At 41.6% G+C, this 19,433-nt stretch overlaps 1 protein-coding gene across 5 annotated transcripts in view; it reads right to left on the bottom strand.

Annotated features, from left to right (window-relative positions):
* Positions 1–2,072: 2,072 nt before the first annotated feature.
* mxi1 (max interactor 1, dimerization protein) overlaps positions 2,073–19,433 on the bottom strand; it is a 37,947-nt gene continuing 20,586 nt past the window's right edge. For 2 of the 5 annotated variants that reach the window (XM_015051293.1, XM_015051320.1), the window contains 3 exons: positions 6,989–7,103; positions 3,890–4,088; positions 2,073–3,297 (listed from right to left, as the gene is read on the bottom strand). In XM_015051293.1, coding sequence (XP_014906779.1) covers positions 3,128–3,297; positions 3,890–4,088; positions 6,989–7,103 — 484 coding nt within the window. In that variant the 3' untranslated portion in view covers positions 2,073–3,127. The remainder of the gene's footprint in view (positions 3,298–3,889; positions 4,089–6,988; positions 7,104–19,433) is intronic. The other 3 variants (XM_015051311.1, XM_015051329.1, XM_015051303.1) reach the window with 2 other exon arrangements.

The raw sequence follows: 19,433 nt of genomic DNA, 5'->3' as shown, positions 1-19,433 counted from the left end.
CCGATTATTTAAAAAAAAAAACACCCCCCGGGAGGCAAAAAAAAAAAAAAAAAAAAAAAAAAAAAAAAAAAAAAAGAGAGCCTAAAAACATCAGGTCCTTTTTTGCTAAAGCTTTGGTCCTTCAAGAACACACGCACACTTGCATAAGTTTAAAATGCCAATAAATCGGAACAGCTGATTCCAGTCAAGATCAAATATTGTCTGATTTTGGCCACCAATTTCATCACGTCTAGTTCTGTTCTGCCATTTAATCAAATGTGGTAAAACACAGCATGTTGCACAGGGAGAGACGAGTCTGTGGTCAACCATGGAGCTCTTCTTCTGTCAGCAGTGCAGTTTCAGAAAGCCAACATATGAAGGAAAAAAACAAACAATAAAGCAACACTAAGATGGAAGTTATTAAATTAAAGGGGGGAGCAAATGTAAACTGTCCCTCAAAGAGAGAAAGAGAGATAGAGAGAGAGAGAGATAGAGAGAGGACACTGAGGTGTTCTGAGGTGTGTTTCTTTTTTTTTCTCTTTTGGCATTTTTGTTTTTACAATAAAGCACCAAAAAAGTGGTGACTTTCTGAATCAGTGCCAAGTCCACCAACCTCCACAGAGCTCTGAGGGGAGGAGCCCACACCTTAGTGACGCCCTTCGGCAACCAAAGGTTTGTTCTTATTACGGTCTTTTTTTTTTTTCTTTTTTTTTTCTTTTTCCCCATTAAATCCTCAAATGGAGGTAAGTGTAAGACATATTTAGTCAACTAAAACACAAGTCTAATAGAGACTACAATCCTCGCGATAGAGGAAAGTGGCGTTTGTTTTTTTTTTTGTTTTTTTTCTCGTCGTTTTTTGATTTTTAGACCCCCTTTTTATGTTTATTGTGTAGTAGCTGGCTCAGTATTTGCCAGTAAAAGTCTTGGCTGTGAGCGAGTCTCGTGCAGAAGCAGCTTGACCCTCGGAGCAGAAAAAATAAAAATAAAAAAGTGAAAACTCTTCACTAGAATTCAAAAATCCAGCCTGAAGCGGTTGCTCGAGGACGGAGACGGTTCTGGACGAGGCCGGCCACTCGGAACAGGCGAGGCTCAGCACTAGGAGCAGCTTAGGGATCCCGAGTACATTTCAAGTGTCCATAGAGTCAAACATCTGAAAAATAATAATAATCAAACAAAATGGCTACGCTTTTTTATTTTATTTTTTTTTATTATTATTATTATTCCTTAAAATCCTCCCACCCCAAAAAGAAAAGAAAAAATAAGTTTAACAATAACATAAAATATACATTTCTTAAAATAAGGAATGAGGAATAATAGTGAGTAAAATAAGACAGAACCAAAATAAGTTAACTTTTTCGCCTCCCATTCATCCCCCACTGCTTGTGCTCTTTTAAGGGACTGAGAAATAAATATTCAAAAGCGAGCAGAAGTTCTTCCCGTTCTCGATTCGGATGGTAAAAATGAACGGATGGCAGGTGGAGCAGAAAAAAAAAAAAAAAAAAGGAAAACTGTGGTTGGAGTGCAATTCGTAATGCCAGTGAGAGGTTAGGGAGGGAGAGTATTGACATCATACGACCCGTTTTTCTCCTTCAGAAACACCCGGCCCACCGGAGGAATGCCACATGCACGAGGAATATCAAACAAGAAATAACGACAACAACAAAAAAAAACTCCAATAAATAAAAAAAAAATAAAAGTAAAATAATAACAATAACTGCGCCAAACTACAGCCGCATCCTCCAACTGAGAGTCCCGACAGGACACACAGAGGAAGACAGAGAGAGAGAGAGAGAGAGAGAGCTGCTCTGTTTGGGTTTTCTCCATCACACCAATAAAACGTCGCTCCCCTGTCGGGGCGCCGAGTAAATAGTTAATTTCAAACAGCAAAGAAATGTTGAAAAGATAAAATTTCATTTATAATGCACCATGAACAGAAGTCAAACAGCAACAGCTCTATCCGTGAGCTTTTTAAACTCTTTTTTTATTATTTTAAAGTTTGATTTATTAAGCTATTTGTATGTACAATAATAATAATAATAATAATAATAATAATAATAATAATAATAATAATTGCTCTAATTTGTTTAATTGGGACGGTCACACAGAACTGAGAAAGGACATTGGAAAGGGATTAAAACAGACAAAAAAAAAAGAAATTACTGTGGGAGTTATTGCTTCTTACTGCTGGAAAAAAGGTCGTGCCTCTGTTCCAAACTTCGGAGCTGTTATGATTTTTTTTTTCCTTGTTGCTGCTGCTTTTTTTTTGTTGTTTTCTTTTGTGTGTGTGTGTGTGTGTGTGTGTGTGTGTGTTTTAATCTCGTCTCGGATTGTGCCTTGTTTTACATGGACAGCTACGAAGTAGGCGAGTGCTGGATGGCTTGTCGTAGCTGCTTGTTCGAGGGGAAAGGAGCGAAAACGAAACATTCGCACAAAGTTACGACTTTCGAAACCGCCCTCGGCGAATTCCTCCCGTTTTCTCCTGCGATCGCGTCGACACGCAGAAGACGCTCTCTCCGTGTGGCGACGAGTCTGACCTGCCTCCCCGGTAGCACCGATTTCGAGGATGTGAGCCTCTGTGCTGTGGATAAGCAATGAGACGGCGGGGAAGACGTTTGTGGCGCCCACAGGGCCGTTTAGTCGAGGCGGAGATTTCCCCCCCCCCACCCCGTTGTTAGGTTTCGGTTTCAGACGCCCTCATTGGAGAACCGAAAACTCTTGAGCAAGTTCACCGTTATAAAAAAAAAAAAATTAAGTGCATTTGGAGTAAAATCAGGGCTTGTGCATTTTTTTTTAAATCAAAAGGAAATATCACACTTAAATTCAATTACAGATTTTTTTTTTTTTTTTTTTTTGTAGTGGGTTTTAAAAAATCCAGAAGACTTGTGTGTGTAAAGCCTCTGGGCTCCCTTTAAGCCAAACTTAAACCCAGTTGTTCAGGAGGAGGAAGGGGGGAGGAGGGGGGGTACAGGTGACGGCAGGATGGAGCGGATGTAACAAAAAGACAAAAAGAAAAAAAAGAAAAAAGGCTCGGAGAGGGGATGCTGTCGTCGTTGGCGACGCCACGGCTGGATGGGCTGTGAAGACGGCAGAGGGGTGAAGGAGAAGGACAGGCGGGTTTGGCAGGGCTGGTCGGTGCTGGCGGCGGCTTTTAGGAGGAGAAGGCAAGTTTGACGCTGCAGGAGGAGTAGCCCTCGTCGCTGGCCATGCTCTGCAGGCTGCTGTGGTCGTCCAGGTCGCTGGTGCTGGCCATGCTCACGCTGTCGAGCTCTCCATGGGAGAACTCGGTGCTCTCTACGTCCACCTCAATCTCTTCTTCTTCTTCTTCAAAAAAAAAAAAGCGGGGGTGGGGGAAGAGAGGAGAGATGAAATGTAGATTTATTTATTGTTTTCATACCAAAACACGAATGGAAAACACTAAAATCTAATGTACAGCCACAAATCTGAGTGGATAATAAGTGACAGGCAGGCAGAGTCGGTCTCTGGTTGTTGTGAAGTGAAGCCACATGTAGAAACACGTTATTGAATACTTTTAAAAATAAATTGAATCTAAAGAGTCTTAGAAAATCTTAGAAATAGAGATACAATTGTCATACTTAAAAAATATATACAAATTTGATAAAGTACATATTTATATTTATCAGATGCCTTTTTTTCAAAAAGTCATGTGACATTTGTGAGTCTAAACGGGTTTGTTTCTGGCTGGCCTGAAAACAAAATGGATGTTGAGTTCATGTTGGTTTAGGGGGAACCTTGACCTCAGACTCCAACACATTTTCTTCCAGTGTCCAGTGTCATTTTTAACCTACATTAGCGAGTCTCTGTCGATGGCCTCCAACAGCAGCCGACCCTCCTCCACTCTCAATGTTGCAAAATGAGCCAAAGCACCGCGGGGAGCTGGACGCGCCCTCACCTTGGTCGGAGTCCGAGCGGTCGGAGCAGAGGGTGGAGCCCACGCTGTCCATGCGTATCCTCTCCCCTTCCCCCGGGCTGCTCTGGACGGCAGCGGCGCTTCCTCCTCTCAGCAGCTCCAGCTGACGCTGTAGGTGTCTCTGCTCGCGCTCCAGAGACTCCAGCTGGTACTGGCTCTTCCTGTCGGCTTCTTCAAGTTTCTGGAGATGACAAAAAAAAAAAAAAGAAAATACAGGAAAAGTTTGTGAGTTGGCATCCACATGTCTGCTTATTTCATGACCAGGATGGACAACATGATTATTTATTTGAAATACAGCTCTGGAAAAAATAAATTAAGGGACTCCTTAAAATGATCTGTTTCTCTGATTTCACTCATTATAGGTTTATGTTTGAGTAAAATGAACATTGCTCTTTTATTCTATCAGCTACTGACAACGTGTCTCCGAAAATCCAAGCAAAAATGTAGGTTTTATTTGCAGAAAATAAGAAATGGTCAAAATAATGAAAAAGATGCAGTGCTTTCAAACTTCAAATAATGCAAAGAAAACAAGTTGATATTCATTTAGAAACAACAATATTAATGTGACTTTTTTTAATATATAATTCTGAAAAGTAAGTGCAGGTTTGCTTCCAACATAGGTTTTGATTTTCTAAACTTATTTCGAAATGCTACTTCTGACTGAATTCATTTGAACTCCTGAAACGCAACCACTGCCCCACCAACATGACTTACTTACCCATATTATGCACCCATATACACTGAGTGTTGCAGCATTTTGCCCTACATCGTGGCGGCATCAAACCTCTTCCTGCAGGTCTAAACTCACACCACGTCAAGCTCTGTACATGTTTAGCTCAGATTCTGTCAAAATGTCATCAGCCTCTCTCAGGGGGCTGCGGAGGGGCTTCATCTCTCCGCCCCCTCCATTTCTCTCCCGCTGCAGCTTCTCCAGGGTGCGTCAAGTTCTGCTGTCACACCTGGAGAGGCCGGGGTCTTCCAGGTATAGCTTGGCAAATGAAAATGAGCCAATAATTCTGCGCCTCCAGCTGGGAGTCATCTCATCATACACTTACAGTACCGGGGTTCCTTCACTGGTGGCATCTGTTCCTTACTTGTGCATGTTGATGTTTTTTTTTTTTTAAATCGCACCTTCGCCTCAAATATCACAGCAGTGACCCAATAATAACTTCTTTATTTAATCTCCTGCTATGCCACGCAGACGAAGTGTCTGCGTCGACGAAAGTTCACTCACTTCTGCATGCAGGACGCTTGACACTGAAAGTGAAACTCACAGTCAGCAGAACCACTTTTCTGATTAAGTTCTGCATGGAAGGATCTGACCACCGGGTGGCACTTGTAGAGCAGGAAAAATGACATTCCCAGATGGTTGGTTGATCCTTACGCATGAAAGAAAAATCTTAAAAAAAGGAACATTAAATTTAAAACCCTGGTTCCTATTAAACATGTACTTTTGCAAAGGGGAGCCAATTAAAAGGGGAACACGTACTTCAAAGACTTCATGTCCTATAAAGTCCTCCGTATTTCCTAAGTTTTAGACATTTCTCAATGTGACAGCACACATTGCAAGATGGGAAGCAATGTGAAATCATCTTCAGATTAGATTAACTCTACTAATTCAGTTCAAATCTCTTACTTTCCTTTTTTCAACAGAAATGACAATTATGGAGTCTCTGTAAACAAAATTGCTCTTCAAAAAAAAGGGCTAGTTGAGACTGAGGACATTTGTCATGCAGTTTTTTGGTTAGAAAAAGAGAGAAAAGAGAAATGATTACGCTTGTTTTAATTTATCATGCGATTAATTGAGCTACAGCTTAATGCGACGGGCCAAGTCAGAATCATTCTGATTTTGCCAGACCTCCCCAGCTGAGCTCAAAATGTAACTACAAAGAGAAACCACAGACGGAGTTGAAAAATAACAGCGAAAGAGGAAACACAAAAAGCCGAGATACTGAGATTAGGTGTTGCTATGTAGGGAAACTATTTTCCAACCAAAGGAAATGTGTGAAACTGCAAACTCAGTAACACCAAACAAGATTCCACCCCCCCCTCCCCTCAAACTACCAGTTACCATTCACATTTCACATGCAGCCCTATGCCCATTACGATACAAACAGAGTGGGAGCTGCGGTGGGGTGAGGGGGGGGGGGGGGGGGGCCGGGCCTGATACAGCAGCTCTGTGCTCTGTGCACTGACATGCGTGGCTCTCCTAGTGACGGAGCAAAACAAAAGGCCGTCAATAAGCCGTGTAGAGACTGCAGTTGACAGCAGCAGAGGTGCAGAGTGGTGACGGTGGAGAACAACAATATTGGCTTTATGCTGGCACCCCTCGCCCCCAACTCCCCCCCTGCGTCACGTGCAAGCGGCATGCCGGGCCAACATTCCCACATTCAGATTGCTCCGTCTGAGGCGATTGTGTATTTTCGTAGTGGCGTCCAACTGGTTTCAGTTTTTTTTTATACCAAATATTATTATTATTATTATTATTATTATTATATCCAGACAGCCTTCCAGTGAACAGATGGAAAATGAGGACGACGTGACGTGTTAAACCCCCCACCCCCCGATTTTTTCCATGACACTATGTGATGACAATCAGACAATGCCAGACCTCATAACGTACACGTGTCAGTGACAACACAAAAGTCACAGAAGTCCCCTACCTGGTCGCATGAATACAAAGAGACAAACTGTATATGCAAATGTTTGTGCCCTATGATAATTAAGTGCAGTCATACAATGCGGTGCAAAAATATACATGAAACTTTCCCTCATTTTTGCCACACTACATCCACAGTTTGTGCATGGAGCGAACTTTAACGTTTAGTTGACTTGCAAAATGTTGCGCGTGTCAGAAAACTAACGTTGCTCAACATGCTGAAACATGGTGGTGGCACCATCATTCTTTGGGCGGCTGTTTTTTTTTTTTTTTAGCAGTTACTAGGGAAACTGGTCTGAGTGATCAGATAATACATCATCTGTCTGGGTTTTGTTTTTTTTCTTTTCACTGTGCGTCATTGTGATAGTCTTATGGCAATGCCTGTCAAATTGTGTAACTAGGACAACCTGTTACATCCGTACCTTTATGTGTGCTTTGGCTTTATTGAGTAGGCCCAGGGTGGTGTGGCGGCTGCAGTCGGGTCCCAGAGGTATGAGGGCCTTCAACCTCTCCAAACACAGCCGCAGGTGGGCTCGTCTATAGAGGAAAGAGAAACAGAAAGGAGCACAATGATTGGATTGCCTGTGTTTCCACCAATGTATTGAAAACCTGGTGTGCTTGCCTCCCATCCCACCAGGCTAAGCGTTGTTTATTTCAAATAGTTTTTTTTATATATATATATATATATATATATATATATATATATATATATATATATATACACACCAGTAACGGTGACAGTAAAGACAGACTAAGCTAGGTTTATAGTTTACACACTGAACTGGGTGCGAAGGGGTGCGCACCAATTGTGCAAAACACAGTGGGCTGCTGCCTTGGATTGTCCAAACATTGTCAATTAAAAATGCCTTCTAGTTGTCGGATGAACATTTTTGAAAAACTACCCTTCAACCTCTAAAAGGCTAAACAACTTTCTAATTTGAAGCCATTCAAAATTGGTGCTTAAGGGTGAACTGTCCTTTGTAGAGGATATCAAACTTTTAATCCTTTCCTCAACTGGGTGATTTAGATTAATGTTTAGCTTCCTCACAACAGCTTACATATAATTCATGTCTTACTCCCTTCTCAAGGTTATACCTTATCCTCTGCAGTTATTTGAGTTTAAGCTACGCCACCCATCTACATTACAGCCAAAGGTACAGCAATGGGGAAGGTGATGTAATGGCATTTCCTGGAGCCTGCTCAACTCCAGCACTACATCATTCTTGACAGTTCCGTCTTCTGTGACTGGAGATGGACAGCAGGTTCTATCTATCCCGCTAATGGGCCCCCCTGGTTGAGAGGTAAAGTGAGATAATTGTATCTTTAACAAAATCAGAGCTCCATTAGGAGGGGGCTGCCCTTTCAGCTCAGCCTTGGGGGGTGAGACCGGAGAGACATTAAGCATCCATAGACTCAGAAGTGATCTCTGGGGGAACCTAAAGGAGACGGACCCAAAGGACTGGAGCGGGAATTCACCGCAGACGTTTGGGCTACGTGGCTCTCTGCTATGCCCCGCTGCCTTAGGACTGGTGGCTGCATGAGATTGCGTGAGTGTGTGTGTATGCGCCATGGTTCAGTTATGCATGGATGGTGCTGATAAGAGCATAATGGCAAACTATTACAGCCATTACACCAGTACTGTATATGGTTATTGTATGAGAATAAACATTGCATGTGTGGAGACTAAACAAGTCTACAGCTGTCTGGTACAGCCCGTGTGGCCACAGCTTTGAAAGTCACAATGCACATGAGCATACACACACACACACACACACACACAGGCACACGCACACACAAATGAGGTCTAAATGATGACTATCAGTCTGGCTCAGGTCAACCGGCTGTTTAATCAGCTCTATTCAGTCCACCTTTTCTTCCCCATGATGGATATGTCTATCTGTACCTTTCATCTGTTCATACACAGGTATCAACTCCCACCTTTTAACAACTAACAACAGAGCTCCATCTGGGAGAGCTCACAGACTAAATATGGCACAACGCAACTGAACGTGGTTGAGTTTCTGCACGCTCTATCCATCGGTGTAGTGAGGTACTGCAACGGATAATTCAGGAATCAAGGCAAAAGAGTTTTCTGTGTTGAGTTTTGCCATCAGACGTTTCATTGCGGGGTGGGTGTCTGCAGGGTGATGTTGTGGTTATAAGCTTGTAGTCTTTTGCATGAGATACTAAAAGTGCAATTTTAATCTCATCAGCCTAGAGAACCGTTCCCCATGTTTTACTGACACAATACTTCTGGCAAACTGAAACTTGCACTTATTGTGGCAATTGGCTGGTTTTAAACCCAAATGACCTAGTCCTGCTTTTAAGTACTCCTCAACTTTGACTGACCTATCTTTTGTGTTCTTTGGTCTTCAAGATGTTGTTTGTTCACTAATATTTTCTCCAAACCATTTAAGCCCTCGTAAAACAGCTGGATTTATAACGAGACTACTTCAGTAGGTGACTTTTGAAGGCCACTGGTTTCTTCGGATATTTCTAGGGGCATTAGAGCAAAGTGAGTTAACTTTGAAATTGTGCACTCTGTTTTTTGGGTATGGGGGGCGAAAGGGGTATCAAATAAATCCCAATGAAATGGATTAAAGTTTGGGTCCCCAAAATGTGAAAAAGCTCAAGGGATATGAAAGCTTTTTACAAGACATTGTGTATGTACATGATATTGTCATATGCCACTTTACTATAAGTCACAATGACTAGGATTTTCTTCACAGATGGCCACGTACGGCCTGATAAAGAGAGCTGTGAGGGACGAGCAGGGCACTGCAGTCATGTGTGGGCCTGTTTGTCTGAGACTCTGTCCCGTCAGGCATAAAAATGTACTAAATGCAGACACCGGAGACGCTCAGTAGAGATTACATCCAACGCCAGACGACCCCTGATAACCCCCCATTCACATGCACTCCCTGTCTTCGTCCTGCTTTCACCCTCACCCACCGACATGACAAACGGTCGGGGGAAGCCGGGCTACGTGGCACGTCGACACTTTTCCCAGCCCAAATATCTCATTATGGTTCTTAGCACATAGACCGCAAATAGTGTGCGAGTGGGTATGAGGCGTCACTTATTGGGCAGCTGATCCCCACTGCTGATTCACCGCAAACAACCTTCCACACCCACTGGATGTTGACACGACTGAGCGTGCTCACCTCTTTCACCACTTTGGCATTTATTCACAACTACTTTAGGCGCTACTGCATCTCTTCTAGTGAAAAGACGCAACTTGTTATCAGGATCCAGACACCCTCACTCTTATAGTTTGACTTATATGCAAGATATATGCTGTAACATTTTTTTTTATCTCTGTGGTTATGACGCAACCCAAGTGTGTGGCACTTAGATAATTACAGATGCCCAAAGAAGCTACATGAGCCAAAAAAAAAAAAAAAAAAGGAGGGACAAAGAAGGAGTAACCGCAAAAGGACAAAACAGGGAGGGGCATCTAATTGCAGCTTAAGGCAGTTGCACAGAACAGTCTGGTAACTGGACATTGGCGTAAGTCTCAGCAGGAAAAGAATTTAGAAAGTACTCTGTTTGTAGAAACCTGCTGATTGCATTAGGACGGCCAAAGGCATGTGAAGAGCTGCAAGGGGGCTGGTTCATGTCGGTTAGTGCAACTGCCACCTTCGCAAACCAGACAGTGGATGCATGCTACGTTGGAAGAGTCCATTTTGACTTGAAAAGCTGTAAAATATTTCCAGCCTTTGTGTTCTGACAACCCCAAATGAAGGCAATATCTTTTTGGTGGAGACTGAGTGTCAGCTGGATTTTTACAGGCAAAGATAGACGCCGGCGTCAATGGGTTTAATCTAAATGAGCTCTAAGTGTTCCCCTTAGAGGTCGCAGGGTCATAAAGCTCGACTCCTGGTGATGACCCCCCCCATCATAGGATCAATACCTCTTAAAAGCACCTGTTTGTCAAGGAGACTTGCTGCCGAAAAAGCTACAAATAGGATCGGTTGGAGTACGAGTGAAATCATGTGACTATAAATAAGAGATTTGCATCAATCAATCCATCAATCAATCAATCAATTAGAAATTGAAATAAGACCATTTTCCTCTGAAATACTGAAAAATTTGAAATGTTTTGACCTATTCCTAAAGCTATTCAAAACTAATGCCACCTGCCATTTTCATTTTAGAAATGCATTAACCAACAGAATGTACTTTGATGCACTTTTTGGGGGTGCAATGGAAATCCGGCAAAGGCTGGGGGCATGCGCTGTATTCGGTGCGTTTCTAATAAGAATATGCAGGCGCAATCTTTTTTTTATTTTGTTTCCCCCACCCTTAACCCTCTTACAGTCACACTAACCAGCAACAGAGCCTTCTGTTTCCAGAGTTCCTAGAAAAGCCTGGTTGGTGCTAGTTACATAAACAGCTATGGATTTACCTAGAAGAGCCATAACTCTGTGTCCTCTGCTGCTAACGTTAAGGTTCTGTTGAGTACATGTGGATAATTTTGTGCCTGTTACAACAGAACATCTTTCACAAAAGGGCTTAAACTACTTTCTACAATGAAATGCACTTTATGATACATGGATTGCACGAGAAACATCAGCAAATCCAAATGAGCAAAAACACCTTTTCGATCGCCTGCAGCATAATAATACATTACATATTGGCAGCCATTAATAGCGTGTAGAGTCCAGTGTCTAATGAGTGGCGCGGTGAGCTGCAGGTTGTCTGAACGAGGAACTCTCCATCTGTGACGGATTATATAACACGTGGCCTGTTGCTACCAAGACCTTTGCTCTGAACTGTCACACGCAGCAGGGATGTCAAACCCTCACTGCCAATGAGCCAACAAAGGCAAAATAACCCTTTTTTCCCCCCTAGTGTTTAGCAAACAGAGATGCTGGGGTGGAAGAATAAATGAAAGGGTTGTTTTTTTTTGTTTTTTTTAGGCACCTAGCAGTTACATGCAGGCAAACCGCCGCCCCCAACGTCCCACGGTGTCTTTGACAGTATGTTTATGGACAGATCGATCTGCGATGCGAGTGGTTATTTAAAGAAAAACCACATCTAAAGCAGCTGCAGCTCTCTCACCCATTGCATGAGAGTTACCTGCTCAGAAAATATTCACCGCAGTAGTAAAAGAACCGCTCAGGCGCTTTCAACTCTGGTTTTACCAGCAAAATTATCAGCAGTGAAGACTTTTTTTTTTTTTTTTTTTTTTCTCAAAAAAAATATGAAAATATAAAAATCTCCCACATTTGTTATTAATGAAACTGTCCAGCAACTAGAAATTGCTGGACAATTAGGACAAACTTGTAAACTTCAAAAATTTTTAAACAAAACTCTACAACACCATCTAATTTCTTTTATTTAAAACAGCAAAGATCAAAGTGTAAAAATATCACCTTTATACAAGTGTTGAGTGGAAAGGAGCTGATTTTGTCTTGTCAGTGTTGGAGCCTTCTTTTACCTAGTTAAACATCCACTGGCAGCAACAGGTAGGGGAGGGGCGTGGCTGCTCTACCCTATATTCCAGTGGAAACTCAGGTCACACCAGCACCTCCTCCGGCATCTCGCTAAAACAACTATAAACCACAGCAACGGTGGAGTTTTTTTTTTTTTTTAAAGTGGAACATTTTATAACCTGCCTTGATGCAGTCAGCCGTCTCATGCCCAGGTCTTTCCACGACACATCTACAAATTCGGATTGTTAGAAACCATCAAAAAGTGTAAAAATGGTACACTTGGTACCGTTTGAACTACCCAACTATTTCTTTTTCCACAGATAAATAAACCAAAACCAAAAGAACACAGTGAATTATGGCAATGTGCACTCCACCGCTGAATCCTCAAGGAAAAGCTGGCGAGCAGACAGCTCTTCCTGTCCTCCTGAGACAATGGGCTGCTTCCAAACTACTCACTCCACTCAAGTATGTAGACATGTGGGTCTCTGTCAGGCTGGTGATTGTATCCGTTTGTGTGTGTGTGTGTGTGTGTGTGTGTGTGTGTGTGTTTGTGCTTCCGTGACTTGTGCTCCTGACAGGCCCCAGATGGGTGTGCAGGCAGGCAGCTCTGCCTTTTGGCTTTGACATGTGAGCGAGCAGCCAGCCAGCCCCGGGTCACTGCGCCGCACCTTTCCTCTGCCTCCTTCCTGCTCTCCAAACCAGCCTCCCTGTGAATCTGTGCAGACTCTACTTTATTTTTATCCAGACCCTTCTGCCCCTTAGTGAATATTGCCTCCATTACTTTCCTTTCTTCTTGCTTTAATTTTAGTTCCAGGGAAAAAACAATCACGTCGTGCCTCTTCTGAGAACATTTATTGGCACAACTGATACCATTCCACTTGTTTAAATGTGCGAATCTGCTTCCAATGTGACTAAAGCACAGTTGTTGTTTTTTTTTATTTTTTTATTTTTTAAAGTTTACCTAGAGAAGCTGCCCACCTCAACTCCAACCCAAGCCTACGAACATCCTATGTACGACTGCTCAGCACTCACTTCACACCTCTGCTGTTGGTGGGGCCACTGCAAGGCACTCACAACGCACTATGCATTCTAAATCGGATTTAATATGCAATTACAGACAGATAAAATTGCCTTGATGGTGTTCATTACTCTGATTTGAAACAAGAATAACAATCGCTTCAAGGCAAAAATATAAAAAATCCCATCAGATCAAGAAGACTCGAGTCATTAGGAGCAATTAGCTGTAGCTTCTTGATCTCAGTGACAGTGGCGTAATAATCTAAGAATGCTGTAAGCTATGACACTGAAATTCTGATGATATTTTTGAGTGAACTACCAGATCTTTATTTTTTAAATATTGTGATTTTGATGCCTAGAATAAAGCAAACAATAAGCAGAAACCTTTGTTAAAGCTAGTAGTCGTTCTGTTATTGGACAGAATATTATCCTTTTTTGTCCCTCTGTCCCTCTAAGTGCTTGGTTAGCCAGCCAACTTGTCTCAAACTACAAGCTGTAGTTTGAGACAAACAAAGTGACACTTTATGTTGCGTTCCATACCATGACAGTTTGTGTTGTTGGTGTCCATAAAGATTTTCAAAAAGCGTAACTTCACTGTCTTGAAAGTGAAGAAAAAGTTTAATGGCCTTCTTTCTAACTGAACATAAACAGGTGGAGCAGTGGGCAAATAGCTAGAGAAGACTCCTGTACTTGCCACAATATCTTGATCAAATGGACTTTTAACTGTAAGAAGGTGCATGTCAGAACTTTTTCAAAATCATAATTTTCCAAAGAGTCAACATACCCAGACACCGGTAACCAGCCTGTACATACTACAAATACTTCAGCTGATGTCATAGTGGTTCCTGTCTCGCCAAGGTATGCCTACATTTTCAAAAACAAATGTTATTTGGGTCTGAACACCAGGAAATGAAGAGGAATTTCTCAAATACCAAGTGTCGTTGTGAAAGTGCTGCCATTTTGAGTAGCGCGTGTGCGGTGGGATCCGTGACGTGAAATTCAGTGTTTTACTATGTTGCTTTGATTTGAGGTCGAGTGCTAATTTAATTAGTTTTTTTATATTAAAGATTGAACGGATTGTCTGGGAATTATATTTCAATGCTCTATCACTGCCTTCACAAGGTCAGATTTTTATGAACCTAATTAATCAGGAAGTAGCTGGTGCTATCAGCTTTAAACAAGGGGAAGAGTATGAAAGTAAAAATACAATATATCACAAAGGACTGCAATAAATAACTTTGTTGGAGAAGGAGTGCAGAAGGAAGTCAGAGGATAGTAGCTTGGGGAACTTTGTATAAATAAGTTCAGGTATTCTAGTTTCAACAATTAAATGAAAGATAAAACAGTGCCCCTGCAAGGTATTATAATCTATGGTTTTTACAGTCCTTTTTATCTGAAAACAAACAAATTCTGTCTTTTGTAAAGGTCATCACATAATGGCAAAAAAAAAAATAGATGATACAGCTTAAATTCTGGCACAAGCGTCAATTCACCTATGAACAGCAATAAGCCTGGTGTTTTAAGAAAAAAAATCCGATACAACCTAGTCCAAGTTAACTGCGGAGATTATTCTGTTTGTAAAAGTCACTGATTATCAAAAAGGAAAATATAATCTTCTGACCATTAGGTCTTTTCTGTGTATGACGTAGAGATTCCACAATTCCTGCATTTTAATGTAAATGCAGCCTAAAGACAAGGAGATGGTTATTGGGAGAGAAAAAAAAAGCATGAACATTTAAAAGTGGTATGGATAAGTTCCTATGCAGTTACCAAAAACATGTTTGAAAACTACTATGACAAAGCAGCGTTTTTTAAATATACTCTGCTGACTGAAAGTCCTCTTAACCAGGAGATGAAGGGTTACCCACACAGAAAAGAAGAAGAAGAAATACAGCTGACCTAGATTGTGAATACTTAAATAATGGATAAGTTCTCAGGCCATCCAAGATGTCTGACATAATTACTGGACAGGCTTTTAAAAGAGAGGGTCACATTTTCAGCCCAGATACCGGTCAATACTCTACTCTTTGACAAATCCCTCCACTCTCTAAAACTCATTTAACACACACACACACACACACACACACACACATACATAATTTGACCCATTTCTAAAACAAGCAGAGAGAAAGCAAAGGCGACCCTTCACCCACTTATTACACTAATTACACATGAGCAATGATTGCTTCTGTGGTTAATCTTTTAAATTGACACAAGAGAGGAAATTAAGACATCGCTGGACTGGTGGGGAAAAAAAGACTTTGACTTTCATGAGGGAAATCCACTGTTCCTTCTGTGCCTTACTTGATCTTGCAGCATCGAGGTTCGTTTAAAGCAGCCTTAAATCATAATTCACAACGTGGTTAAAGATTATTGGAGTGGTCACAGTCTGTCAACTGAGAACAACATCAAACCGACATCTAATTACCTCGCTCTAAGGAGGGAGACGTGCAAATCTATCAGAAAGATTTCCTTCCCACCCCCTTTCGATATTTTCTAAATCCATTACGTCTGTGTTAGAGGCGGCTCAGTCTCCTGGGCCGTACATCGTAAAACGGCATATGTCACACTGGATCCACGCTCTGCAGATGATAACATGTAATATACATGGTCTAGGGGCAGGTCTGAAGGTCCCCAGTCAGGCGCCAGTCTGTGCTCGGCGATGGACTTGCGCTTACTTTAGACGGTGGATTGATTGTGTTGATGGCAGACGATTGCAGTCCGACATTTAGAGATCAATAGAACGATCATTGCACATTTAACATCTTGCATCAACAAATAAGTCGGCATTAACAAAACAGGGAAGCTTAAGCTGATGTTTTATGTGTTTGGGTCATATTTCTTAAAGGTAACCTTAGATTTTATTTCTCTTCTGGACATCTCACATGACTGATGTTAGGCAACAGCTTAAGTAATGTGCTTGGAGTATATACATACGCACACACACGTGTATATATATATATATATATATATATATATATTTTTTTTTTTTTTTTTTAACCAAAGGAGAAGCAACTACTACCTAAGTTTACTGCTGTCATCAAGGTGGCACCAACTTGGCTGCAAAAGTGGAACCTTGTCAATTACAGCTTTATAATCTGAGCTATAAACACCAAGTTGAAAAGATAACAAATGGAAGCAGACAAGCTCTATCTCAAAGTAATTTTACTGGCTTTAACTTTGTGTTTATGACATGTGATTACATCGTTAGCAACTTTCCAAGATGTCATTAAAACCCACTACATACTAATTTCAAGAAAATCCCGTCCAGCAAGAGCTAAGATCAAGGTGTCTGTTTTGACATGAGCATGGCCACAAAACTAATGCATCAAACGTAGTGTGTTATTTGAATGCACTTTAAAGCCTTCTTAAGCGTAATCATGGCTTTGATTTTTTTTTTATTTTATTGTCATTTTAAATTAGAATATGATTAAGACTCAGTATGGGCGAATGCCAAATCTTAAATGACTCAAACTGGTATTGCAGACACAAATAAATCTTAAAACATCCCGAAATAATGTGTAGTGTCATACTCAATCAGAAGTACTGTTTAAGTGCTTGTGTTAAATGTGAAAATAGGGAAAGCATTGCCACATCGCTTAGTGAAAGCTAAAACAGGGTTAAAAGTCTTTACGTAAAGTGAAGACCACTTACCAACAGGCAATAGGTTCAGCGATGTCTACCATTTTGAATGTAAAGATAAAAAGCACAATAGTTCTCGTGGAATAAACAAAAAGGTTATTTTAGAAGCTATACATTTTGATAAATAGAGTAAAAGTTTTATTTGGTCACTCCTGGAACCGTAGGCTTCAGCATAGTACGTCCACATATGAGATTAAAGCAATCCTTTTACAGCTGTATATATATATATATATTCTTTTTATTGGTGTCCTTTTCATCATCTCCATGAAACACTGACAGATGGACTGGATGCAGAGAGAGTCAGAGAGAAATCTAGAGGCTAAGAAATAGAGAACGGGGGAGGAAGGGCAGTTTCTGACTGTGTAATCTGCCCAGAAACTGGAAGTGGGCACCAATGTGAGTTCAACCAGTAACTCTCCTGGGCTTAAACTTCCACGCTGAAGACTCTTTTCAGCATGACCTGGTAATTCTTACGCACGGTGCATTCACTGACCAGAAAAAGTTCGGGATATTACGTTTCCCTCTTTGTCAGTCACCAGTTAGGGTTAAGCAAGCTGAAATGTGTACAATACCGGTTTCCAGTCGATTTCTCTGTGAATTTCTGGTGAGGTGCTCACATGGCAACTTGAAACCTTAGCAGAAGTAAAATCTCAACAAGTCTGTGTGTCAGCTAGCTCCAAATAGAAAACCATTAAACAGCTACAGCAAAACCTCTTTCTATTTAAAATAACTTTTTAGAACAAGCAGATCTTCTACACTCCAGAACAAAGGGTTCATAAATGAACTGCCTGAACTTCGAATCTAACAAGTTTTATTGTGCACTTAACAGTTTTACTGCACAGCGTTAACCAACCGCCAAATGTTAAACTTAATGAGGGAAATGAAAATGAGGTAAATGCTTAGACCTCTTCTTTCTACTACAGAAACTGGAGGTGGTAGCAGGATGAAGCAGGGCTGTAATGGCATCACTGCTCGTGGGGGGATGGGAATGAGACCTCAGTCCCAAAAAGGGGTTTCAGTTAAAACTTGTAAAGCCATAACTACGGCTAAATGAATGAACAAAACACCAATCAGCCATGTAGTAAATAAAGTGAGGAAAAATGAAGCCTCACTCACTCACAAAACCCACTGAGGCCATTAGAGCTGGGGGGTAAAATCTATTGCTTGATGCATGGACAAGCAGCGATTTACGATTCTGAATTAAATTGCAATACTGTATTCTCCTAATGTTTACATATAGCCAAATTTTGACAAAAGCAAAAGGTGGAACTCTCAAGTTTGTAGGTGTGGCAACAAGACTGTGTAAGGCAAGCACATAACAAGTGGTTGGCAGAAAAACCAATTCATCTTGCACGCTCTGCACTATAAGAAAAAATGACTACAAGAGCCACACCACAAATACGCATGAAAAGGATTTACTATCATAGTCAACAGGCGTAAAGCACCAAGGTTTTTGCAACATGAAGCACTCATGAGAGTAAAATCCTAAAATTTGAACATCTAACATCTCATTTCCTCTAAGTGGTACAAAATGGACTATGCAGTTTTGGTATTATATTATATGGTCTAGAGAGCGTTTCCACTGCCAGTTAAGAGTCTCTAGCACTTTATCAAGTCCAGAAAACCCAAACTGCAATGGGACAATCTGACAGAAGCAAGGTTGCTGTGCATCATCACCACCAGGCCCTCTGACCATCATGAGCATGCAAGCAAAGACACAACAACTGAGGCAGACGGAGAGGGGATTCAAACTAGAAACCCACCAGTTACAGGATAAACTCCTACCACCATCGCCCCCTGAGCCAAAACCAAAACAACTAAGGTTTTGTTGTAAGAAGTGATGTTTTTCTGTCCCACAATCAATGAACTGTGTTGTGGGACACCAGTAGTTCTGCACTAACCATACTGTACTATTGTCCTATGAACCTACAACTCAAGGGAGCCAAGAAATGGTGCGGGACGGGTCGGTTGTGCTGGCCACTTTTTGCCAAAAAAAAGTGTAATGAACCGCATTTACCTGTGCTGTACTGCTCAGTGAAAGAATCAAAACAAACTCAATCTAATGTCACCATAAAGTGAATGGGTGTCAGTCATTGATGAGGTTAAGGATCTTGGAGATTTACTTTTGATAAGGTCAATTCTGTGTTAAAAATGTGCAAGGTTCCTAATGGAAGCGGCTACAAATGCAATCTCAATAATCAATCTATCCTTCTGAATCACGTTTGAATCAACTCCTGATGTGCCGAAGGAGTCCTGCCAACAGAGGCCGTGCCTGTGATAAAACAGAGTGAAGGGAAGACACAGACGACCGGAAAAGGCAAACAAGGTGACTGAGAGAAAACGGATGAAACAATGTAGCAATTTGCTCTCCGCAAACAGCCACCACAGACATCGGCACGTGATCACACACATAAGCATGCATGTGCAGAGTTTGCCTGAGTAAAAGACAGGGTGGGAGATGTGCTCTCTGTGCAGCTGGGCAAAGAGACTGCGGGGCTGAAACCCATCACTAACGCACGGATTAGTTCACATGTGCACACTGTCTTTTTATCTCCTCCACTGACAAAGGTTTGAAGGCAGCACAAAGAAAAGTAGGCGAGAGACAGAGACATGGAGCAAATGAAAGGGATGAGCATGGAAATCGAGCCAGGTGGTGGTGGGGGTGGGCGGAAGAGAGGTGGGCAGAGGAACATCGAGAAGGAAGATGGGGGAAATGCTTTACGCTGCACAATGATCACGCCCCTGAAAAGTTGAACATTTACTTCAATTA

This window comes from Poecilia latipinna, unplaced genomic scaffold, assembly GCF_001443285.1.
Source record: "Poecilia latipinna isolate Pla-1442-1.1 unplaced genomic scaffold, P_latipinna-1.0 Scaffold51, whole genome shotgun sequence".
Classification (NCBI taxonomy): domain Eukaryota; kingdom Metazoa; phylum Chordata; class Actinopteri; order Cyprinodontiformes; family Poeciliidae; genus Poecilia; species Poecilia latipinna.
The sequence above is the reverse complement of the archived record's forward strand: the minus strand, read 5'-3'. Positions and strand labels throughout refer to the sequence as shown.